Below are 25,859 nucleotides of genomic sequence, written 5' to 3'. Positions count from 1 at the left end.
TGTCCAATATGTTGATGATTGTTTGGACTTTCAAAATTTTAAGATCTGAATAATTCCCTCTAATTGAAGATATTTGAGGAATATATACTTTAGCAGAGCAAATCACATAATATGTCACGCGGTTCATATAATTATGGAAAGTAATTTTAGGTCCTATTATCTCTTAGTACAGTTTTTTAATTTTTAAATTTGAATTGAATAAACCAGAAAAGACAAGGACAAAAATAAGTAAACTAGTGTAAGAGAAATTGAGAATACATTAGTGAAAATCGCTAATACCTTGGAAAAAAAAATTCTCTCATTAATGCTCCTTCAATTTATATTTTCTAAGAAAAAATGTGTTAAATAATTTCCGAATTAAAAAAAAATACTGCAATTTACACGTACAAAATTATCACTCTTATTACATGATTTTGCAGAAGAAAAAAATAAAAATTAATCCTTCAATTTATATTTTCTAAGAAAAAATGTGTTAAATAATTTCCGAATTAAAAAAAAATACTGCAATTTACACGTACAAAATTATCACTCTATTACATGATTTTGCAGAAGAAAAAAATAAAAATTAATTTTAGTTTGTAAAATCCACTTATATTAAAGATGTGTTAGCAAATGCATTAATTTGTCTAATTAATACCCTTTGGAAAATGTTATATAATATAAGAAAAATGAATGAAAATAATTTGAAAACTTTAAATTTTAATAAAAAAAAAAAATATTATCAGTAAATACTAAGACTTCTTAGAATAAAAATGTCATTTTCATTAAAAGTAGAGTGTTTCGTTAAAACTTCTTATAATATAATATATAGATGAAATAGCATCAATGAAATTAAGGAAAGAAAAATAGAGTAATTGGGGAACTGAAAATTTTGCAATCTAGGTTAAAGATTAAAGACTTTAAAGAAGTACTGTCCACACCATAGAAAGATTTTTTAGTGTGACTGTCACACAGAATGATACACCACGTGTCGTCATATAAATGGTAGAATATAAGTATTAAAAGTTAATAACTTAAAAAATAAAATTTCTCACCACTTACATAAAAACACATGATATATCACCTATGTTTCCGTCATAATTAAAAATTTCTCCACGACAAAACAGTGCCATTTCCTATATAACCCTAGTAATCCTACCTAACCCATTCCGAGACGTACGTACCAATCAAAGGCCTCAAACAAACTCTGAAAGTATGTGAAGGGATACCCATCGTGCATCAGCTTTCAGTGTTCCCCAAAATGCATTTCTGACCCTGTGATTTGATGGAACTAACCGTCGAAGCAGGCACCGGCCAGTGGCAGCTTCTGCAACCGCCGCCATATCACCACCCACGCAAAGCTAGAAACAAAACCCTTTCTTCTTTCTTAAGGTATCGAAATAAAAACAAACCAACCAACCAAAACACAACCCTTCTCCATAAAGACAACACATAAAAACTAAAAACAAACTCCAATTAATTTGTTAACAATGTATTTTAGAGAGAGAGAAACTAAGAGAGGAGGGTCGGAGTCACATCAAAACCACACCAGCTGTGACTGACTACAGAGACGACTGCAGCTGCAGCAGGTGGTGGTAACAGTCGGCTGCAGTTGGCCTCTTCTCCGGGTTCTGATCCAAACACCGGTTTTGGAGCTCCCTCAGCAACTTCGGCACACCTGTCAACCCGCAACTCCTCACCAGATTCCCTACTCCCCACACGTCCACCTTCACCCCATGCAACCCTCTCTCCATCTCCGGCGCGTGCCTCCCACGCGCCACCGCATCTCCAGCCATCCCCACACTGTGCGGGTATATCTGCGGAGCCCCGACAGCCTCCTCGAACCCGCAGACAAACCACTCGTTGTCCCTCTCATTCCTCATCACTTTCTCCCAACATATATCCCTATGCATAAACGACAAGTCGTGTAATGCCACCAGCGCTTTTGTCACGTACATGAGAGCCTCAACGAGCTGGTCGCAATTTGTAGGCTTGAACTTGCACCCTCTAGGCTTAAACACCAAAGCCCAATCTTTCTCCAACGATCTGTGGATGTACTCTGCATGGGGAATTCTCTGGTCGAGAAAATCATAGATTTCCTTCACGGCGGTCGCCTTCCGAATGTTACTGTAAAATCGAGTCATTGTGGTTGGCGTCATTTCAATTGCGTTTCCGTTCCCCATGTCGATCCTCTCGAAATCGCTAAAAGGTGGCATTTTGTAAGAACCACCATTGCAATTACTACTAATGTTGAAGCATCGATCCGCTAGCAATGGCAATAGGCTTGCAATCCTGAAACATGGGACTAGGGCTTTCAGTCTCTCAGAGGTCGATGACAGATCAACGGTTCCTAAATCAGTGCGAATTATTCGATCTTGAACCCGACTCAATGCACAGAAGGTTACAACATGACCGATTGCGTAGTACCCTAATATGTAAGGAAGATCCATGTAAGTCCACAAAAGTTTCTCAACTATTGAGCTTGACGGATTAATGTCCCGGTCATCTCTCAAATTATCGGCTTCTTCCCCTCTCCATAGACAGAAACTTCGAACGAAGCCTGTCACGTTCGGCCATTGATCCTGTAATGGTTCAGTTGGGGATGAAGCGTTAGGCTTGCGGATGAAGACCATTTCCAGTGAACAAAATTTGGAGACGATTCGGTTGATGCAGTCGTCCCAAATGGGAATGAAGGAGTCTCTACTTGTGGCAGTGGCAGCACTAAGACTTGGATTGGTTCGGATTATGGGGCTTAGAATATCGTATATGATGGCTCTACAGTCTAGCAATTCGGTTGAGGTGGTGAAGAAGATCTCTTTGCCTTGTGGTAAGTCGCGGTACACGTCTTTTCGGAGTGGGAAACGGAGTTCCTCCGGCAGTGGCTCTTGTACGTACCATTGAAGCTCGGATAAGGTAGGAAGTGATGGCGGTGGGACTCGAAGACACCCCACATAGTACTCCGTTGGGTCTTGAAATTCAAATGGAGGCATTGCTGCAACAAATACGCATGCGAATATTGTATAGATCACAATAGAACCTTTAATAAAATCGATATGTAGCATAAAATTGGACAAAAGAATGTTAACACAAAATTGCCAAATAAATCCAAATTGGTTTTAGGGCTTACATCTTGATGAGGATTCTGGCAAGGGAAGCTGGATTTTGTCATTGAACCCTAATAACATTGTTAAACAATGTAGTGTTAGATGTGGAATTATAATTAACCTAGATTTTGTGACATGGTACTATATCAAATATAGAGAAGCTCGTTTTTACCAGAAGTAGCGGATGAAGGTCTTCTTCTACCAAAGACTTTGACTTGTTGTCCGGACACAAATCGGTCAACGGAGAAGCCTCTAAAGGGGCCATCTTCAAAGGCTTCCATGGTGCAAGCAACCATGGAATCATCAAAGAAAGTGAGCTCGTCGGCATTCAAGAAGCTCGAGCCTTGTAGCCTCAGTCTCCCTCTGTGGTGCTCCCCTTCTTCCGCCCACAGACTCACAGATTCTTCCCACGTCATTCGAATCTTTCCGATTCGACGGAGCTCCTTGGAAGAAGATGAAGAGAGGCCTGTTGCAAAGTCTAGGGAAGACTGATCATGATGATGAAACCCTAGCAAGGTCCCTCTTCCTCCGTGGTAAAACGGTTCCCCTCCACCGCTCATGATCATTAGTTGCTTTCCCCTACCTGCATATAATAACAGCAAATATATAGATATCAAACCGAAACTAAAAGTTAAATAAAATGACACAACTTAATTAACTTGTTATATTAACTGGCTAGTAACCCCCATTGTTTAGAGATAATGGATATTGATCATAAAATAAAGAATTGTATACAACTTGTGCTGTGGGCATTATATATATAATCAGTAAGCGGTTCAGCACTCCTCTATATACCTGAGAGAGGGAAATCGTCTTCTTTGAACGAAGGCGGTTGGGGAAGATTTCTTGTCATAACAAGAGCCGATCGACTGTCGTCCCCAACCGACCCTAATCTGCTCTGAGGAGTCCTCATCCTCGACCCCATGAACTGCGAGAGCTCCTCGAAAACCTCCTCATCAAAAGAAGCAGGCAACCTATGAAGCTTTCTCTCGTACGGCGAAAGCCTAAAGTAACTCTTTCCAAGTTGTTCTCTCTCGGAACCTCTCTCCCATTCATAAACCTTTCTAAACTCTCCCAGCATGTTATCCCACTTGGTTCCCGCCGTTTTCGCGTCCCTGTTGACGCCATGCTTCTGAAGGAAGTCGGCGACTTCCCTGTCCTTGTCAGCCCTCGTTTTGCTTCTGGTGTGCGCAGTGGTGGTGGCGCCACCTGTCTCTGTTTGTAACTGCTCTGCTCTTGAAGATGAGCCCGACCCATGATCCGACGATCCACGGGCTGCCCCACCTTGGTACTGAATCCTCCACCCCCTCGCCAGCCATAGCATCTCGTTTGGTTTCCAAACCGGACTCACATACTTTCCTTTTCTGAACTGGTGGTGGTGGTGAACCGGGTTTTGAGGGTCTCCTTCCTCTGTCTTGTTTGTGTCGTGCCCTGATGTTGCTGATAGAGACGGTAGAGGAGAGTGCGGCGGCCACGACGAGGCGGTGTCAGAGGAGGAGGCTGCTCCAGTGGTGGAGACATGGGGTTGAGATAATTGAGCATTTTTTGGATTTGGAGATTGAGATGGGTTTGATTCTGAGGGTAGAATTGGTATTTGGGGTTGTTTCTGTTGGGAAGATGGAGAAGGAAGAAGTTTCCATTGTCCGGTTGTACTTGTAAATCTTGGCCTCTTTGGATTCACAGCTGCCTCAAATTGATGCTGATCGAAGGGAGATGACGATGAGGTTGTTGGAGTACCGGTAGGGACAAACAAAGGAGGAGGAATATTGAAGGAGACACCAGCTGCAGCTGCAGCTCCACTGATATTAACAGCCGTTGGCGGCGGTTGTTGGTCGTTGCGAGAAGGTGAAATCTGTTGCTGCTGCTGCTGAGGTTGTTGTGGGTTTTTCTTGGTTGTTTCTCCTTTTTTGTCACCCATTTCAATTCTCAAATGGGCCCAAAAAGAAAAGGACTCGAGGTAAACAGAAGCCTTGGAGAAGAACTAGAACAAGGAAGAACAAGTTTTGGAGGAGTGTAACTGGTTTGGTTTTGTTATTCCACTATAACGCTCTCATCTTTGTTTTAATTTGTAGTTAAAAGTTGAAATCTGATCACAAAAATTGGCAGTGTAAAGTACAAGTGGCTCAGATTTATTTGTTATATTTTTCGAAATTCTTCAGAGCATATCTAGCCCGTTAAGTGCAATAATGTATAATGTAGGGCTTGGGATTTTTGAATGTTTAAGTTAGGGTTTGGAGTTCTGACCATTGCTTTTTGGACTTGAGCACTTAGGTTGCAGCCATATAAGACCCTTCAGTCTAGGCCAGTTAAAAGCAACAGCAGAAAAAAGCAGCAGATTGAAAAAGTCGTTGTTGTGGAACTGCGATTGAATAAGACCCTTCAGTCTAATTAATCACTTAATTAAGACAGCCCTTGAAACGGTAATTTTGATTTGTCACATTTGTATAGCTTGTGTGAGAGAGAAAAAAGGTAAAGGGAGTTATGATTGTACTACCACTGAAAAACGCGGCTCCGATATAAGAATTTTTTTTTTTTTTTTTTGGAAGAAGAAGATATAAGAACTTAACATCTGCTTTTTGCAAACAGATTTTAATTTGTTTTGATTTTAGAGAAACATATAAAAATGAGAAAGATTTATATGAAATGAATAAAATTTTTAGCCACAAAATTCGATTTTGTCTTTTATAACTTTAAAGTTGTCACTTTACTCTTTAAAATTCTAAATTTGCTCCACTTTGTCCCATATAACTCAATTTTGGATCCCATTTTACTTCTAGAAATTCAAAAATCGTCATTTACTCTATAAAACTCAAAACTCGCTCTACATTGCTTTGATTTTGTTAGTTCCGTTACATGCGATGTTAACGTAGAGTGGAGATTTATAATATTTTCTGTTAAATTAGTTATTTTACTCTATAAAACTCGATTTTAATATTTTTTTTATTGTTGAATGTTAAGACATAGTAGAGATTTATAATTCAAGACATTGCACATGTGATATGATCTTATTGAGTAGTTGCTCCCACATATGTTTTAGGGGCAACTTTTGAGTCATAAGTGGTAAACTGAAATCAAAATTAAATTTTAGGAAGTATAATTAAAAATAAGCCTATTTTGGGTTAACAAAATAAGAATATATGTACGTTTTTATACATCTATATATATTCTTAATTGATTGCCACATAGCCCATATAAATTGTTCTGTTGACAGAGTTCCACGTTTTCCCGCGCAAGGTGAGGGAGTGAGTGGAGAGTGAGAACAAAGGGACGGCATTTTTTTGGTTCAGAACGATGGGGACCGGACGAATAGATGGGTCTGCTCCAGTGAGTGATTCGCATGACTATTTTCAACGTCTTTTTTTATTTTATTTTTTTCCACTTCTCTCACTCCAATTTATTCAAAATATATAAATATTTTAGGCCCCCTTGTGGAGTAGCTTACTTGCATTTCAGTACAGGTTTTCTGCTCTATTTAATCATTTGATTTCCTTTTGATTGAAACACAATTCAAATTAGTGAAAACATGGATATCTAAAGCTTTTTTTTTCTTTCATTTTTTGATCCAACTTATATGAATTCGTATACCAAGATAGATGCTCCTTTTTTTCTTCTTGTTTATCTACTGCAATAATACCTGCATAAAGCTTTGCAGCTTGCACGTTTTTCAGCTCTTTATCATTTAGATTGAAACGAAATAATGTGTGCATGCCTTTTATTTGTTGATAAAAGTCATGACCACTTTCGTTAAGATTAGTTTGCATTGCATGCATCGAGTTATGCAAAAAATTTAAAACACATAACAATGTAAAACTAATTTAATATACAACGACAATATTATTTTTCTTGTAAGTAAGTTTTTCTTTTCGAAGAGAGTCTAACATTTGCCTTTAAATCTTGACTCATAATGGTTTCCTTAATATTTTTTACTAGTGAACAATAAGAAGCATGCATAATTATGATTGTAAGTTAAATACTGGGTACTTGTGGCGTTATGCAAGAAGAAAGTTTAGGTTACGTCATAAAATTAATTAATAATATAGATATTAAACCAACTTACTTATAAATAAGCTCATGCAAGGTCCCTCATCTCATATTTTCAAGCCAAACACGTGGACAATGCAACCGTAGTGATGTAGAGCACGTGTAGCCATTAAGCTTCATACATGAAACAACATGCTCTGATACCATGAATGAAGTTGAGGTTATATCATAAAACCGATTGATAATATGGACATTAAACCAACTTACTTATAAGCTCATGCAAGGTCCCTTCTCTCATATTTTCAAGCCAAACACATGGACAATATGTTGGAAAAAATTAGGGTCTAATTTCAATATTAAATCACATAAAATTTTAAGAAATAATTCATGCAATTATATATCAAAATTAATGCATGCACTTGAGTAACCAATGTTAAATGAACATGATATAATGGATTAGAAAAACCTATAACATACGGTCGAGGCAAGTGTTGGACACTTTGTCCTTAAAACAAGTTTACGTCCCATTACGGTACTCATGGTTGATCTGCGCATGTCTCCTAAGATACAACGACCACGTCCTTGTAATAGTAGCACTCCAAATCACAAGGCTCCATGAACCACGATTGTGTTGAAAACTCTCTCATATGAACTCAATGAGACTCTCTAATATTTAGTGCACTATAGGTATGATTATGTAAAACAATGAAAAGTTCTCTATGGTGATTATAGAGGGCTTCCCTATTTATAGAATGTGAGATACCTATTTGGAAAGCATGTGACTATTCATGAAGAGTCAAAAGTTGCAACTCTTCATTTGAGTAAACACATATTTCTACCAAAAGGCTCGACTTCTAATTTTCATTCAATTAATAAATTTAATATAATAATATTATTTTTAAATTTTCCAACACAATATACAACCGCAGTGATGTAGAGCACTTGTAGCTAGCCGTTAAGCTTCATACATGACACAACATGCTCTGATACCAAGAATAAAGTTGATGTTCCATCATAAAATCGATTGACAATATTGAGAATAATCCAACTTACTTATAAACTCATACAAAGAAACTATTCTCATCAATAATGTAGTAGAGGAGGAGCAAGTGCGTCCGAGGGTGGAGCACAACTTATTTATGCCATTTGAAGTGTCAAAATGTGTTCAGATGATGCCCTCAAATTCAATATCACATTCTGACAGGACCACCATCATGGATGTGGCGATCAAGCACTCGTTCGAATATAAGCATAACTTCTTTTGCCGAATCGTAAGAAATTTGATATATAAGTCCATATTTATTACGGATCATAAATATGGATCTTTTCCGACTGAAGAGAATCAAACTCTAATTGTCTCCTAATTTTAATTCATTGATAATTAACACGTACGCCTTTCGGTTCAACAAGAAGTAACCAGGAAGACATTTGAATTGTAATGAATCAGTACATTTGAATTGTAATAAATACGGATCCTAATTTTTATAACTCAACTTGTCATGAATCACTACATTAGCAAAAGCGTCAAAATAAAAAAATAATAATTAAAAAAAAAAAAAAGATAACCAAGTTTTCAAAATTAATTATAAGGAAAATTAATGAAAATAGCTTGAAAACTTTGAGTTTTAATCAAAAGGACAAAAATGTGTTATAAGAGCAGTTCCACCCCTACAGACTTTGCGCTAGCACCCAGCGCATTTATCCACTCAAGTGAACAGTAATAGACCACAGTGAACAGTAATAGGCCAAAGCATCTACACCCCTATAAAAAATAGCCTGGTCCATTTTATTAAAATATTATTTTTTTTTATTATAAAATAATAATTTAATTTTTCTTCTTCTCTGGACTCCCTGCTTCTTCTTCTCTCTGGAACCCCTGCTTCTTCTTCTCTCTGGAACCCAACCCACACTGCGAAACGACGCAACCCACAGCTGAAACACCTCTCCATATCGATTGAAGCTCCAAAGTTGAGTTACGAAGGTAAGTTTGTGGGAGTTACGATGGTCCACAGCTAGAAGAAGATAGCTTCTCGATTGAAGCTCAGTTTTGATTGGAGTTTACTGGGGTGGTTCTGCTTTACAAACAGCCTCTCACCAACCTCGCCAATAAATTCGGCGACTGCTTCCTCCTCCAGATGGGGCAGCGCAACCTCGTCGTCTCGTCGCTGGAGCTCGCCAAGGAGGTGCTCCACACCCAGGGAGTCGAATTCAGGTCGAGGGAGGCGTGACGGTATCGCCTGGCGTCATGTAGGCCGGGCAAGGGCTCAGCACATTCTGAGCCGGCCTAGAGACCAGCTTGGGCTGGGTGCCAGCCTATCTACTCGGCTGGAGTGGATTGGCTGGGTGCCGGCCTAAAGGTTCCCCGGTGGAACTGCTCTAAGTGAATATTATAAGGAGTGACTTTTTAGAGTAAAAATATCATTTTCGTTAAAAGTGAACAGTATGATGAGTGTTTCGTTAAAACTCCTTTAATTATATTAACTCGTATTGCATCAAACTCTTTGTTTTCACATGCACGTACAAACAATATGGTCCATGGATCTTCCTTTTAATGCTATAATTCAATGCGGCATTACCTGCAGATGGCTACATTATAGAAAATGTTGCAACAGTTCTGTTACTAGGTAGTGATTTCAATACATCATTTTTTTTCTTGTACTTCTATTAATCTTGACCGTTGATTTTACTTTAAATATTCAACCTAACAGCTATGAAACTAAAGAAATGTGTATAAGGTAAGAAATGATGTGTTAAAATCATTTCCCTTGCTATTATTTAGGTTTAGTAAGTGATGGTTTTCTAATATGTTGGCGAGGCATAAGGGTTGTTGTGTTGGATATATGTCAACAATCTGTGATAAAATTATATATGCTAATAAATAATAAATGCAAATAATAAAAAATAACAGAGTTTGAACAAAACAAAAATATAAAAACAGACAACTTCAAGATCAAGGCTTGCATACTCAATGTCCTTGAAACAGAAATTTCGTTCCTACGGCGTCTGCTTCACTAGGATTCAACGACCAAGTTAGAATTCCAACACCGGAAAACTCAATTTCTGGCAAATTTTGCATGGTTCTCTTAGTAAGAAGGTTTAGGAATGTAAAAGAAGAATTTGATATTTTCTTTGTTCTAAATGCCATACAAATGGATATATATATATATAATATGATTATTTCTGTTCGCAACAGGTATGAGAAAGGGATGCATCTGTTGGGAGACATCTTCTCAGATGGGTGTTTGTTTTCTGCATTCTTTCACCACACTTTAGACTTCATTTGAAAATATGAGTCTGTTGGTAAAAAAAAAATAAAAAAATAATTAATTTAATTATTAGAGCCCGAGCTCCAAAGCCCAAGGCTCATCTTTTGATAATTATATACTAGTACATGGGCACACACAAAGTGTGTGAGAAAATTTTTTATTTTTGTTTTTGAAATAGAAGGAGAGAGGAAGAGAGTGATAGAGAATGTGAGAGTGGGAAGTTTTTTTTTTTTTTTTTTTTTAATTTAATTTAATTTTTTTTTAAATTATAGATATGTTAGGATTACATGTAGGTGAGGCTTTGAAAAAAAAAATTAAAATTTGGTTATGTGAAATTACATTTTTGTCCCACATTTCTTATTCATGTTTTGTTTATTAGAGGGTTAAATTGGTAATTTCATAGGATTTTGGTTGACAATGAGTGTTTTATTAATTAGTAGAGATTAATTATATATTAATTAACAATTAATTAGTACACCCCAAAGCCCAAGCCTAATTTTATTCTCTAAGGCTTATCACTCAAATCAGTTTCTATAAGGAACAAAGTCTTATAAACTGAATAAACCTTTTGAGAATTGTCAATGTGGAACAATGAAATTTCTACTCAAAATTTCTAACATGTTGTAGCTAAATCGTACTTTCCTTCTCCTAGACATAACCCAAGGGAATCATTTTTGGTTCCCAATCGGTATGGAGTTCCCAGTCCAATCGTCTTTTGTCCTACTTTCACCAACGATCTCACCATTTTGGTTCCCAATCGGTATGGCTATCATTTTTATCACTTATATTTGCTTTTCACTCTCTAATAAGATTATTATTTTTTTTTAATAATGTAAGGAAAAAGAGTAATAAGAATTGATCAACTTCGAATCAGTTTTCTTTTCAATTTTTTTTATTGATGATGAGTATTTGAAATGATTGTAAAGTTTGAAAACAAGGTTTTTATTTTTATTTTTTACATCTTTGTCGTTTTACTTCTATTGGATTAGACATGTTGGAGCTTTCTGTCTTATGCGGTTCACGTCCGCAGTGCTTTAGATAATGAATTTTTAGTCTCTCTTGCGATATTGACTGAGTTGTATAAAACTCATTCCACTGTTCCCGTTATTCGGCATCCTACTATGTATTCTTGAGTCAAAGTGTATCGGATGGGCTTGCTAAGGCTAACCCGCGTCCTGCAGCTTGTAGTGGGATTTTATGAGATTATGCGAGTCATTTCCTTGGTGGAGAAGCTTCATTTTGTCGTTTTTGTTGTGGAGTTAGCTTCATGTTGTCATTTGTGACTTCTTCTAGTGTGATATCTTGCTTTTCGTCAGACTCTTTCTTCTCCTCGACCACTTTGAAATCGTTGGAGAAGTTCTCTTTCCCAGTTGCAGCACATTGTTTTCTTGTTTGGCATGGAGGTGGTCGCCAACAAGTTTGCCAATTTAGGATTGCTTTCATCCTCATTTGATGGGCATGAAGTTCCACCCTTAGAGACGCTTCATTCTTTGCCTTCAGATCCTCTTTCCCATTGAATTATGAAGAGTACAATTTATGTTTCCCTCACTATTAATAAAATTACCTCCTACCGTGAGATTTAAAAAAAAAAAAAAAATTGTATCAAGTTCAATACATGAATATTTTATCTTCCCCCGCATCAATAGGCAACTACAATTGCAGCACTCATTGCCCTATTCCTAACACATTTATGCATTGATCTCAAATGGAAACCCTAACATTTTCACTCATGCCGCAACACACATAGAAAATGCTCTGTTAGATCATTCAATTATAAGCTTGATGTGGTGTAATTTCTTCATTTGCTTAAACCCAAATGAAGACCCTAAGGGTATGTTTGTTTGCCTTCATTAGCATTCCTTCAACTGGACTAGACTAATGATAGTGTAGTATGGTGTTTGTTATTTACACAGACATGAGTTAATGAGACTAAAGGGGACTCGCCTCGACTGAACGCCTCGATATCCGTTCTTAGCGAGAGCCCTCAATTTCTAGTGGACTCCTAGTCCCGTCCTCTTTCGTAGCTGATCCATCCGTCTTCTTCTCTTTCACACCTTCGCCATCTCCCTTCTCCTTCACGACTTCACACCCTCTCCCTTAGGCCTTCACCTTCACCATCCCACCTAAAAGCTAAATCTAGATCTCGAACAAAAACTGATAAAGAGTCCACCGACTCTCTTCCCTTCTTCTTGTTCAATTTCACTCTCTCTTTCTCTCAACAAAATCGCCATGGTTGTGGCTTTGAAGCTCCTGAAGCAACTTTGAGCACCGCACACCAACTCCACAATCCTCGACTGCAATCTTAGCCCACGACTCTTGAGCATTTGCAGAGCAATCTCTACCGTTCTGGCTCGACCGCCGCTAAACCCTGATTCTCCTTCCCCGTCGTGTCGGAACCAATACGAGCTCGACAAGTCCGCCGCCATTGCCGAAACCTGGTGAGAGCTTATGTTTTTTAGCATACAATTTTCAAATTTTCAAATTGAATTTGATTTTGTTATGCTATAATTGTGAATTCATGACCAATGAGAACGAAATTCATTACCAAAGGAGTGAAATATTGTCATCTTTATGATTGGGAATTCAATCTTTTGATCAATGGGTATGTGCAAAAGGGTGATTTGGAAAGTGCCCAGTAGGTGTTTGATGAAATATTAGCACTATCATAATGTTTTCAAGTAGGTGGGTAAATGTTTAATTACATATAAGAACTAGTAGGTGCTACTTCTTTGTTGTTATACCTTTCATCTTCTCCAATTGGCTTGGGAATTTCATTCTGATCCAAACTTGATAAAGGACAGTAGTAGATCAAAGTGATCCTAATTGATTGTGCATCTTTCATGTGGTTTTTTTTTTTTTTTTTTTTAAAATCAAGTTCATATAAGTCGAGGTGTCCGTATAAAGATACAGGTTCTTTGGTGGTACTGGGATATTTTTGTTTTAGGAAATACAAGTAATCTCCTTTGTAGCTGTCCCATGATGATTCGTCTCAAATTAGTATGCTTATTATGATACATGAAGCATTGATTGGTTTTTTTTCTTTTTGTTCTTTTACTTTGTGTATATTCATAAAATAGATTGATTCTTCAACTGAAAGTTAATTGGTTTGGAAATGACTAAACATTCAATTGCCAGATTTGTTAATTGATTTGCTGATATGTAGTGCTTAGGCAATAACCTGCTGGAAGCCAATACTGAGATCTATTGTTCCTTCTCTTTGTACTTCTCACTTCCAAATGAATCAGAAAAATATCAGGAAGGCCTTGAAGAAGGCAGGCCTTAATAATACCTTATCAAGTAAGTTTGCTCCATTGTTCCATGTCATAAGAGCAGAATGCATATGCCAAACCAGGCCAAACGAAGAACAGCACAAAGCGCAAAGGGAAAAAAAGTTGCAATTAAGGAAGAAAATGCTGACTAAGCAAGCCTCCCCAGCTGGCAACTGCACAAATTTCACGGTATATTGTTTATTTGTAAAAATTGAAGCAAAACCAGAATAAGCACAGGTGAAAATTTTGATTTCAATTTTGAAAGCAATTTGGTAGTTTAGCATTACTTTGCAAGCTGGTAGTTTCTTATTTTGCTTTTCATTTTTCTTTTGATTTTGGGCTGTGAGGATGGTGTAATTCTTTATAGTGGATCTCTTCTTGCTCTTGACCCTACATTTTGATGCTACTCTTGAATCATGTATTTTTTTCGTTGGCAAAAATTTTGGTTTATATTTTTTATTATCACTCTCATCCAATAATTTTAATTATGATAATATGTTTAATAGAAAAGAAATTAAAATAAAACAATAATTTAGTCTCAGTCCGAGCAAACACTAATAAATTGGCGACAATACTATTTTCATTATCCTGCTTCTTAGTTCGACACTTCACCAAACACTTCATTAAGTCAGTCCAGCTTAGTCTAGTCTAACCCAGTGTAACTTAATCCCTGAAACTAATTCAATCTAAAATAGTCTAATGCAACAAACACACTCTAATTGTTTTATATGTTTCTCCCCGCGAGATCATATTCCATTATTATATCAAAATGATACGTAGTAGTGAAGGACGGGGCTGGCAACTGGCAAATACTGAAGTACGAAGCACCAGCAGCAGGCCGGCGCAGAGCTGCCATTTTGGCAGCAATTAGTGTTAACAGACAGACTTTTTTGTCTGGGTCCAAAGACACACACTAATCACTAGCCACTACCCCCAACTCCTAATTTTCAAGACATATGATACCCTATGGCTACGATCTCCTCGGTCTTCCCCATTCATTTCATTGCCCTTGATTAAATATTTGAACTCCTTCAGGAATGTGAGAGGTTTGCTTTAGCTATATATATTTCGATGCCTTGTCTTCTTTTCTATTTTCTCTTTTCTTCTAAATATTCCCATGATCATTCTTGCTCAGTGGTTTATCTATAAAGTCGTATAACTTTTTATGGTGAAACATTCGCGTGCTTGCTGCTTACCCGTCTTGTTTGGCAATTCATATATATGGACAACTAGCTACCATTTCATAATATGCCTACGTGGCAACTTAAAGATTGCATTTTGAGTTGAGCCTGCATTATAATCATTGTGATCCAAGATATGGGGCCAAAATTATTTTTTATTTCAAGCAAACTAAGAATTCATACATTGTTTTTCCGTTGGGATATACGTCGATTGTCATAAAAGGAATTCTCTTGGAAAGTGCTTTTTGTAGAAGCTAATTTCCTTTGTGTTTTGTATTTTGTATTTTTTTCAAAAAGTAGCATTTCATTAAGTAGAAGAAAAAAAGTTACAAACCAACTCAAAGGAAGGCAGAATAACCCAAAATACATTGGGGAGAAACCATAAACACAACAACCTAGCCGAATATGCAACAAACAAAAATTAAAACCCTAACCCCTATCCTCAAAACGTAGAGAGCAGCTCTTGCCGCTACCGTCGCCATGAACGTCTTGCCAACAATCATCAAGGTAGCAACGCTAGAGAAAATGACCGAATAGCCAATTCAACCAAGACATCGTAGGACAAAAATTACAAACTCGCAACTAGAAGAGCACCACAACTAGATTTCATCACCGAAAACAACGAATTGAGAAATAGTCTTTTGACCAGTTTCTAATAAATGCAACCACTAGTTAATTAAACAAACAGTAATGCCTCTGTACAATTATCCAACTGAATATACAGGACATTACTATAGCCTACAAGAAAGAGAAAAATCATAATTTATTCAATTTATTTGTTGCAAATGGGGAGGGGCATGCTCTCAATTTTTCTCTCTTCTATGCTTGGGCTTTTGTGGAAATGCTCTGGCTAAATAATTTTATAGGACGGCAATAAGACCGGTAATGCTTTATGACACAGAATATTAGGCAGTAAAGTATCAACAGATATATAAAATAGGTGTAACGGAGATGAGAATACTTCGTTGGATGTGTGGGCACACGAGAAATGATAAGATTAGGAATGAGGATATCTGAGGTAAAGTAGGAGGAGCCAAAATTGAAGGAAAGATGAGAGAAAATCGGTTACGGTGGTTTGGACATGTGAAACGAAGGCCTACTAAAGCTCATGTTAGAAGATGTGATTACGGAATAGAGGTTCAAGGCTAAATGGGTAGAGGAGGATCTAGGAAGACTTTGGAAGAGACTCTAAAAAAGGTCCCTCACCAAAGATATATAGATCCCTCAGCAAAAAAAGTTCCCACTTAATGAGAAAAGACTTTGTTGTTGTTGTTGTTGATTGTGAATTGTTATGTATAGATCCCTCACCAAAGATATACAGTTCCCTCAGCAAAGAAAGGAAATGAAAAAAGTCCCTTTTATTTTTGAGAAATCAGTTAGAAAACAGGATTTTACAATTTCAATGGATGAAATGCTTAAAATTAAAGAATGATTGCACATGGACAGAATATTAACGATACTATCGATTAAGAATTGATGACATATTGACGAAATCTCATAACTCATCGTTTTAGTAAAAGAGAAATGACACATTTTTCTCTCATTGCACACCCCTTTTAAATTAAATAAATTAAAAGTAAATCACTATTCATAAATAAACATATATATATATTTATGTATATATTGGTATGAAGAAGGAGAAAAGCGATACACTAATATTACTTTCCTGTCATTTGATTTGTATTTACAGGATTGGGGACACATTTTTTATCCACATTTTGTAGGACTCCCTACTCACTTTGTAATGTATTCAACGGTCCAAATTGTATGTCTTTTAGGTATTTTCTCGAAAATCATTTCTATAAAAAATCACTCAAATTTGAAACCATATGACTCTTGGATTAAAAAATGATGGTCATTTTAGTGTTTCTTTGCTGAACTGTATTCGTTTGTTTCCTTCCCTACAAATGAATGTCTTATTGGTCTTGAATTTTTTAGTTTTTTGTGAAGATAATTTATGAATGATGAATTGAAATACAAGTGATCAGGGTTGTTAATACATTAGTAAGTAGGTCTAGAAAATGGGTATCAAATTATGGGTTTAAAAAAGAGGGTTACCAATCCTAACCCATTTGTAGTTATAGTTGGATAATGCAAGGAATACTAAAATTCTAAACTAAATGATATGTCATTAAAAAAAGTAAGCACATTTATTAATATTTAATTAATAATCTAATCATTAACAAACATATCATTTCATTTACAAAATTTAATTTAAAATTTTAATCTCTCGTTGCCCTAGTTATCACTGAAACCGGACAAATGATAACAATAGCTGCACAGCTAGTTAGCTGAGCACACACCACGCACCACAAGGCATGTGATTCTGCTGCATGATTGTCGTTTTAATAAATTATATTCACACGATTAGCTCATACATAAGAGGCTCTTGAAATTGCCGCTGCAACAACCAATATACTGAAAGAGAACCGACGGAGGAACAATTTTCAAGTTTGAAAATGTAGGACTACTTAACCATGCTAATACTTCCTCAAATTCAGCTGCCCATACATTGCTAAATATTAATTTCTGCCTTCAAGTTACGTACCATATATCATCAGAGCAGTATTACATCAATTTCTGCAGCGTGGACGACAGTGAAATTACATGTAAGCATGAATACGATAGTCACCGAATTAACATGAACCGTAGGGTTTTGACCCTCTTGCATCTCGTGATTATTGCTCTTCGATCTGTGTCTCGTGCACAATAAGGCTGCAGCCCGGCAACCATAGTGAAGCCATGAATCACCATAACTGATAAGTTGAGGCTCGTTTATATGTGTTTTTAAAATGATTGAAAACGTTTTTTGTGAAAATGTTTTTGAAACTAATTTTTAGTAAAAATTCAAGTGAATTTTAGAAAGCACTTTAAGTGATTCTTGGAGGAAGCACATATCTAGTGCTTCTTCTAAAAAGCACTTAAAGTGCTTTTGGAACCCAAAATTAATTTTACTAAAAGCAATTCTAGTTATTTTAAAAGTACTTCCAAACGAGTTCTTGATCCCTTCTATATCCTTACATGATTAATTACTTTGTGGTTGTTAACAATTTAAAGGACAAGAAAAGAAGACGAATTAAACTGACTACAAACTTTAATCTTATTCTATTGACTAAAATGAAGAAAACTACAAATTGTTGAGATACAAGAAATTTTTCTATATAAACCTAATTCTAAACAAACAAAAAATAATAATGAAAGTTACATATAAATCACTGCAGACATGATCACTATTACCTTGCTGGTATCGTTTAAATTTCTCAAGCCGTTGACCCTAGAAACCACAAATGACCAGTACGTAAATGGCATTGGAGAAACCTTTCGAGGCCCCCTACTTCAAGCACCCTAACCCATAGCTAGGCCGGCTACGCACTTCCTTTTCGTCCAGGCTTATCTGTCTCCACCTCATTTAAATGTTCCTTTCCAAGGGTACACAAAGCAAATGCCTTCACAAGCATTATATTGTGTGTTCTTGCTTTTAACAGAAGCAGTGCTTCTGTGTGAATACATACTTGGATCAGTCCTGATCAAATTCACTGCCCTAGCTATTCCTATATAGCTACATTTTATGTGTCATATGATCAATAATATTAGTCCAACAAGCAAAGCTTTCTTTTGAATTGAGATTGTCTCAAGATTTCTGTGTCTGAAGTCGATGGATCCAAAAATCTAGACCATTCATATTAAATTTTGCAGCTTCCATTAGCCCATTTTGTTGACTTACTTCATAGAAAATCAAACTCTTAAACAGCCTGAATCTTTGTTTCTCTCAAAAATCTCTCTTTTTCTTGAACATTCAAATTTTTGGATTCATCGACTCGGAACACAAAATTCTAGCACGAATCTCAACTCACTCGTTCCTTCCTTCACCAAATTCGTCACCAAATTCGTAGAGGGTCCTATCTAATCCTACTTGGCCTGTAGGTTTACTAGGTTTCACCTTATTTAACTACAAAACATGTTTTCTTTGGGATTTGGGACGGTAAAAAAGCTGCTCTCACTCCCATTTTTACTGGCTTCTTCCTAAATGATCTCGCCATTGTCAATTGACTGAGCATATAAAACATAGAGTTGAGACAAAGCCGGTTTTAATGTCAAAGTCCACTCTCTTTTTGTCGTTAAGTTAGCATACAGATCCAACATTTATATTTATATTATTATTCCCCTTTTTCTTAATCACTTGATTAAACATCTTTGATTTTTATCGACACGCATTTCTTGTATTGACTATTCATTGTTGTGATGAAGATCGACATAGAAATTATATGGTCTCCTCTTGAAACCGATTGTTTGATTTACTAACTAAAACAAAAGTCAAGATTAAACACTAATCTAAAATTTCAAATAGAGGATACCTTTTCAAGTTTGAAAGTATTGAGATCATGTCGAGCTTTACCATGCTTATATATACACTTTCTTAAATGTGATCAATAGTTAAGTTCTTTTTTTTTTATCTCTGGTAGTAGATGATTAGAAAAGAAAACTTAAAGACTCGTTTGAAAGAGGACTAAAAGAATTTTTGGTCAAAATATTTTCAAGCATTTCAAAAATATTTTCAAACAAGCCTTAGAGAATAAAATGCTCCAATTAGAAATCACAACAGTAGATTGTGGAGCCTTATCGGTCATGTTGCAAAGTGGAGCAACTACACAATGCTTATTATCTTTGTGGAGAGTCTCTGTATTTTTTCTATTGTTTAATTTTTTTACGAATAGATAGAGTCCTGTTAAGAGAAGTGTTATTTGCACTTTTTTTTTTCTACATAAATATGTTTGTTTCCAGCCTTTGAATAAATCAAGAACGGAATTAAGTAAAAAATATAATTAGGGGTATCCACACAGAAAAAGAGTGTCTAATACGCATCTCTAATATTTGTCTTTTTGGTTACTTTTCTTGTCTAAGTTAGGCGAGTATTTTTACTCACCACCTTATTTATCACTGTTAGATGAATTTGGATTTAAAGATTCGTGTAGTAGATAGACACAAATCTTAAAATTCAAACTTATTTAATGATGATAAATAAGGTGATAAGCATATACCATACTAAATGGTGAGAAGCAAAAATGCATTCATCGTAATAGTTAACAAGTGTCAACCTTATGTGTCTTGAGAAATGCCACATGTCATCATCCTCTGAGCATCTCTAAAAGATGTTGAAAAATAATTAAAATTCTATTTTAAAAAGTCAATTTTCAGAAAATATCTCCAACCGGTTTTATAAAAGAATCTTTATTAAACAAAATGATTGGTAAATCTATAAATATACAGGCAAAAGGAACAGTAAATCTTTAAATTTACAAATTAACTTTTGACCAGTTAAATATTAAAAATAATAAAATTCGAGAGTGAACTTTAAGCAGGGAGGACATGAAGAGAAAGAAAGTTGTCTTAAAAAATGAGAATTTTAACGAAAAACTTTCGGTACTGTTCATTTTAACGGAAAATCATATTTTTACACTAACAAGTCAATCCAGGTACTATTCACTTTACCCTTTATTTTGTCCTTGTCGTTAAAACTCAAAGTTTTCAAGTTATTTTCATTAATTTTCCTTAAAAAATAAGATTGGTTTTGAATTTTTATAATAAAATATTCAAAATTTATTAAAACGTAGTAGTTTTTTAACACTTTGCTAGTTTTTTGTCTTCATCAATTTTGGAACGATTTTAAGATTTATTCAAATGGTGCGACTCATTTGTTGTTTCATATAAAAACACCAACGCATCCGGTGGAATAACAAATATAATCAATTACATGCTTCTTTCAACTTGCAAAGACATATTTTATGTTATTAATTAAGGTCATCATGATTAATAATAAGATGAAGTTGCTTTCATTTTTCAATTTGAAAAGAATAACACACCTAATATTCCAACCAAGAAAAATTTGAAATTAGGGCAGGTAAACATTCGTCGATCGGAAGTATAGCAAACTTCCAAACCTAAATAAATAAAAGAGACATTTATATTTGGGTCGAAAAAATCAACATGCTATCAAGTTAAGTTCCGTATTACCTTTTCTTTCCCTTTTATTTTTTATACATTTTTTCTATAAATATTAGTGATAATTAAAATCTTCTAATTTCATGCATCAATTTATTTGTATTTTTGAATATTTAAAGATTGGTTTATTTTTAATCTACCTAATATCTTCTAACAATAAACTAGTATATATACTAAGTTACTGACATAAATCCACATGGAGAACATACACCTAACTCAAGGAATTTCTCAAACCGTCGAAGTTTTCTTAAAAAAAAATTAAAGCAAACTTATATTAAAATGTTACAGACTAGCAAGACAAACAGATGAACCAAAAAGGAATAGTACTTATAAATTATAGACTTTTAAACCTGTACGCCATTAGACCAAGTCATGTTTCTGGACTTCTGGTTCATTTTTCTGATACAAGACTGATGCCTTACAACAGTAAACTAATTAATTAAGGTCATGAAAAATACAATATTTCGATTTCGCATGCAAACAAAAAGCAAAGGCCAAAAATATACATTCCAACCTCACAAAATAAAAAGATTGAGATTTTTGAAGTTATCTTCTTTGTGGTCTTGCCCTTGTAATATTCTCTCTTGCATCGGATAGCTCCACACCATAAACTTCATGCTGAGTATCAATGTCATCGTAAACTTCGTCGTCTTCATCATCCTCAGTGTCCTCCACTTTTGTGATCTCCTTTTTCCTTCTTCCTATACCTCCCTTAAGCCAATCCACCACCTCTATCATGGTGGGACGATTGTCGGGGCTATTATCGGTGCATTTCATAGCAATCAGGACCGTCGATTTCACTTGTACTTTATCAAACTTGCCCTTCAACCTTGGATCAGCAATTTGATTAAATGCACCCTTTTGGACATAGGGGGTGACCCATTGAACAATGTCACGTTTCACTCCTCCTGGTAGTTTTTCTATCGGCTTTTTTCCACTAATTATTTCGAGGAGCAAAATCCCAAAGCTATAAACATCACAACTCTCAGAAACCTTCCCCCACATGGCATATTCAGGAGCTAGGTATCCAAGAGTTCCCTTTACCCTAGTAGTCAGATGAGTTACACCGTCCGGAATCAGCTTTGCAAATCCGAAATCAGCAACTTTTGCTTCGAATTCAGAATCTAGAAGCACATTACTGGCCTTTATGTCTCTGTGAATTATATGAGGATTGGCCTCATGGTGCAGGTACCTTAACAATGCAAAAGACGAAGAAAATTGAACAATGCTAAATCATACTGAAAAGTATTTCATATGAATTACGCAATAATTAGATTATCATCAATGTATAAGATTTAATTATTATTAAACTTAATTTTTATTCCTAAGTTATGAACATACACATGAATACGTTAGTATCCCTACAATAGCAATGTATGTGTGCATAACTCAATGATCCTGTACCTACTAAAGTGGATGGACCAAAATTAGAATCCAACCATCAAGTATAATTGATGACAATTAGATCTTGACGTCCTTGTTTAAGGAGACTTCCAATGAATCTAATCATAATTCATTGCAATTTGAAGCTCATAGAAATGTTATCTAGCTAGATCTTATTATCAATGAATTAAAGCTTAGGTAGGCAAAAGCATCTTTCACACCTATATTTTGTATACTAATTAATAAGGATATATAATACTTGATTACCCCCTTGGGGATGAGCTCATTTCCCCACTTTTGAATTTTGGAGGTGTACTTATCTGAATGATTCATTTAGCAAAAGAAAGAACATACAAAATAAGGTGACACAATCGAGGGTTTACTTAAGGAACACACAGAATAAGGTGACACAATCAAGGGTTTACTTTTATATTTAATAACGGTTTTTGTGGAGCAAATTAACGATTAATTAGCTTTTATATAACTTACGATAAACCTTCAGCTGATCCAATGGCGATGCTCAGTCTTCTTGACCAATCAAGAAGACAATCTGCTGCAAGTTGGCCATGTAAATGGGTGATCAAGCTATGATTAGGCATAAAATCGTACACTATGAGCCTTTCATCACCTCCAGCATAAAATCCCCGCAGGCCTAACAGATTTCTGTGTCTCACCCTTCCAAGTATTTCAACTTCCACTGCAAACTCCATCTCTGCCTTTGGACTCATTGTCTTTAATCGTTTCACCGCAATCTGAACACATAAATATAACTGACAAAATTAAGTGTGACTACTAAAACCAACCAATTGAAAAAAGAAGAAGAAAATACGTTGTTGTAAAAATTATAAATTAATTGATCATGCAGCTTGCTAGCTGGTGATGATCAGAAGAATCGAAAAATCAAAGGAAAAAGATGGACATGATTGCCTTGCCTCGACGCCTTTACTTGTTCGACCCCAATAAACACTTCCAAACCCTCCTTCTCCAATTTTGTTATCATGGTGGAAGCTGTTCGTTGCATGAAGAAGCTCCTTGAGAGAATATATTTCCCACGGGTAATCCCTGTTCTTGTGAACCCTACTAATTAATTGAACAAGCAAACCCCAGAACTAATAAATACATGAAAAGTAGTAGCAAGTAAAGATATATAATTAATCAACAATAAACATAGATCAGGCTATAATTAGATTACATCAAGTTTACCTGGTCTCAGCTGGTTCTCGATCTTCTTCGGCGGCACAACAAAAGCAGTTCAAGGGCATTTTGGTTCGTGGAAAGAAAAAACAAGACTTAATAACTGGTATATATGGAGGGTAGTTGATTAATAATTATGGACTGTGACTGAGGGATGGAGAAGAAAACAAAAGCTTGATGGTCCTAGCAAGAAGAAGGCAAAATATTTCGGAAACTTTGAAGCAAAAGGAAGGAGTCTTATATGGTGAAGACAAAAGACAGCAGCCTTGGAAGTCAAGGAACTTTGGTGTTCAATGGCGAGAACAAATCTTTGGCTGTTCACCAGCAGTCTTCGTGCTCATGTACTCGAGTATTGTTAGCTTTTGCCCAACCTGCAGTTTTTTGTTGGACATATGTCACATTTTTAATCTTCTGATTAATAGACTTTCTTATACAAAAGTTATTTCGTACAGTTTTAGTATGTGATATAAATATTTATATTTTGAAGGAGGTGGTATAAAAATTAGGATAATTACAAAAAACTACATCAATTATTGATCTGACGACACTTTCATACCTCTTCTTTTAAAAATGACAATGTCATACTTGATCTTACGAATTTGTGCCAATGTCAGACCTCCATCAGTTTTTCTGTTACTTTTTCTGTTAAATGCTGACGTGGCCAAAGACAGGACCCACTCACTAATCCAACTGGATTGAAAAATAATAAAACATATTTTTAATAATTAAATATTCAAAAATTAAAATAATTGAAAATTACAAAAAACTAAAAAAAAAAAAAAAAAATTGGCCTAAGGGATCCAACCTTCCCTTCCACCCGCACCATCCCTTTTTCTTCTTCTCTTCGACAGGCACCAAACCCTTCCCCGTCCCCCCAACCTTCCTCCACCACCCTCTCTCTCTCTTCTCTCTCTCTTCTTTGGGATGCGGTCTCCCTCCTCCGTCCCTCTCCCCACTCACACTCGTCCTTCCCTCACCACCACCTCCCAACCCGACCCATCCCTCCCCTAGTCTTTCCATACCCAACCTTCCTTCACCACCCCACCGCCGCCTCTCTTCCTCCATCTTCACAAACCAAAAAAACCAAGCCTACACCCAGATCCCACACCCAAAAAAAAAAACAAACCAAATCTACACCCAGATCATCCTACACACCCATCACCCTCCTACCTTCTCTCCACCCAGTCCATCCTCCGACCTCTCTCCTCCTCTCAACCTCTTGATTTCCTTCTCCTCTCAACCGTCAAAACCCTCATCTCCGTCCCACCTCCGCTCTCTTCGCCTTCAGACCCTTCTTCTCCTCCCTTTCTTTGCTGCTCTCTTCCTCGGCGCTGGTGGTTGCAGAAAGAAGAGGGAATTAGAGTGGGAGAGAGAGAAGGGTTGGTGCGGGTCGAAGAAAGGAAGGCCCGCATCCCTAGGCATTTTTTATTTGTTTAGTTTATTTAAATTTAAATTTTTGAATATTTAATTATTAAAAATATATTTATTATTTTTTAATTCATTTGGATTAGTGAACGGATCCCATCTTTGGGCATGTCAGCATTTAACAGAAAAAGTAATAGAAAAACTGATGGAGATATGACATTGACACAAATTCGTAAGATGAGATATGACATTGTCATTTTTAAAAGATGAAGTATAAAAGTGTCGTCAGACCAATAGTTAAGGTATTTTTTGTCATTGACCCTAAAAATTAATTAGACATCAGTATACTATTTTTTGGTGATTTGTACCTTTTTTTTTGTACAGTTGAAAGCAGCACCATCACCGGCGGCGAAGTAGGCTCTGTAACCATCAATCCTAACCTTTCAAAGTTTTGACGCAGCACAAATTAATTAGGGTTGTTTTTTTGTAATAAAAAAAATTGAAAATATGAGTACATTCCTTAGAATTCAATTTTCTTTAACTAAAACTCATCATGGTAAGTTTCTCTAATAAAAACCCAATGACCAGGCTCCAACTAAGCAATATCCATAATTAAGTTTGACTTGGCAAAATTTGTATTTGTTGATGTCTAAATTACCCTTAGTAACACTTACTTTGGGTCTCTCACTTATTATCTACATTTTATTTTACATTATTTCATTCAATTAAATGTCTTCAAATACCTTATGGGGATTTGGAAAAAAATTTAAATGTCATGATTCATATGCATTTAATAACAAAAATTTACATGATACCAAAGTTCCTTATATATTTGTTTTCACATGATGCTAACAAGTAAATTAGTATATCCTACAAATATCAAAAAGTTATTTTATTCAAAATTATCAATATTTTAAATATAACGTAGGTAAATTATTTTGCACAACATATATATAATAACAATATAAGTTCCTAGTAAATTATGTAATGATACGTGCAAAATAATTTACCTACAAAATAAATAAATATTTTTTATTCAAAATTAATTAAATGCCGATATTTTGCAAATACACACACACACACACACACACATATATATATATTGTGACATCCCACATCGCCCAGGGGAGTGATCCT

The 25,859-nt window shown here is 35.8% G+C and overlaps 2 protein-coding genes and 1 long non-coding RNA gene across 4 annotated transcripts; 1 reads left to right on the top strand and 2 right to left on the bottom strand.

The window, feature by feature from the left end:
• Positions 1–1,339: 1,339 nt before the first annotated feature.
• Positions 1,340–5,129, bottom strand: LOC137734518 (uncharacterized). Its single transcript, XM_068473765.2, has 4 exons — positions 3,879–5,129; positions 3,256–3,666; positions 3,107–3,154; positions 1,340–2,971 (listed from the first exon to the last, which is right to left on the bottom strand). Exons 1-4 carry the CDS (start codon positions 4,999–5,001, stop codon positions 1,542–1,544), a joined length of 3,012 nt encoding a protein of 1,003 aa, XP_068329866.2. The 5' UTR covers positions 5,002–5,129; the 3' UTR covers positions 1,340–1,541.
• A 7,046-nt stretch (positions 5,130–12,175) lies between these two features.
• On the top strand, positions 12,176–14,061 carry LOC148696011 (uncharacterized). Its single transcript, XR_015964206.1, has 2 exons — positions 12,176–12,768; positions 13,494–14,061. It is a non-coding gene; the product is annotated as an uncharacterized LOC148696011 (long non-coding RNA).
• A 6,943-nt stretch (positions 14,062–21,004) lies between these two features.
• Positions 21,005–23,731, bottom strand: LOC137734517 (PTI1-like tyrosine-protein kinase At3g15890). Of its 2 annotated transcripts, none has more exons than XM_068473764.2 (4): positions 23,367–23,731; positions 23,096–23,243; positions 22,653–22,915; positions 21,005–21,972 (listed from the first exon to the last, which is right to left on the bottom strand). In XM_068473764.2, the coding sequence occupies exons 1-4, from the start codon at positions 23,423–23,425 to the stop codon at positions 21,327–21,329; spliced, it is 1,116 nt and encodes a 371-aa protein (XP_068329865.2). In that variant the 5' UTR covers positions 23,426–23,731; the 3' UTR covers positions 21,005–21,326. The 2 variants fall into 2 exon arrangements, with proteins under 2 accessions (XP_068329865.2, XP_088553597.1); XM_088697471.1 differs by having other exon boundaries at positions 23,096–23,240; positions 23,367–23,708.
• Between the last annotated feature and the right edge of the window lie 2,128 nt (positions 23,732–25,859).

Source organism: Pyrus communis, chromosome 7 (genome assembly GCF_041283825.1).
Source record: "Pyrus communis isolate YQ-2024b chromosome 7, ASM4128382v1, whole genome shotgun sequence".
In the NCBI taxonomy this organism is placed as follows: Eukaryota; Viridiplantae; Streptophyta; class Magnoliopsida; order Rosales; family Rosaceae; genus Pyrus; species Pyrus communis.
This window is presented reverse-complemented; position numbering and strand designations above follow the sequence as displayed.

Bases quoted from the DNA above. Each gene is read 5' to 3' on its own strand.
- LOC137734518 (XM_068473765.2), bottom strand. From the start codon at position 5,001: ATGGGTGACAAAAAAGGAGAAACAACCAAGAAAAACCCACAACAACCT. The intron at 3,155-3,255 runs GTAAAAACGAGC...CAATGTTATTAG, and splicing joins ACCTTCATCCGCTACTTCTG to GGTTCAATGACAAAATCCAG. The intron at 2,972-3,106 runs GTAAGCCCTAAA...TATTTGTTGCAG, and splicing joins GCCAGAATCCTCATCAAGAT to CAATGCCTCCATTTGAATTT.
- LOC137734517 (XM_068473764.2), bottom strand. From the start codon at position 23,425: ATGCCCTTGAACTGCTTTTGTTGTGCCGCCGAAGAAGATCGAGAACCA. The intron at 23,244-23,366 runs GTAAACTTGATG...TCAATTAATTAG, and splicing joins CGAGAACCAGCTGAGACCAG to TAGGGTTCACAAGAACAGGG. The intron at 22,916-23,095 runs GCAAGGCAATCA...TTATGTGTTCAG, and splicing joins GAACAAGTAAAGGCGTCGAG to ATTGCGGTGAAACGATTAAA.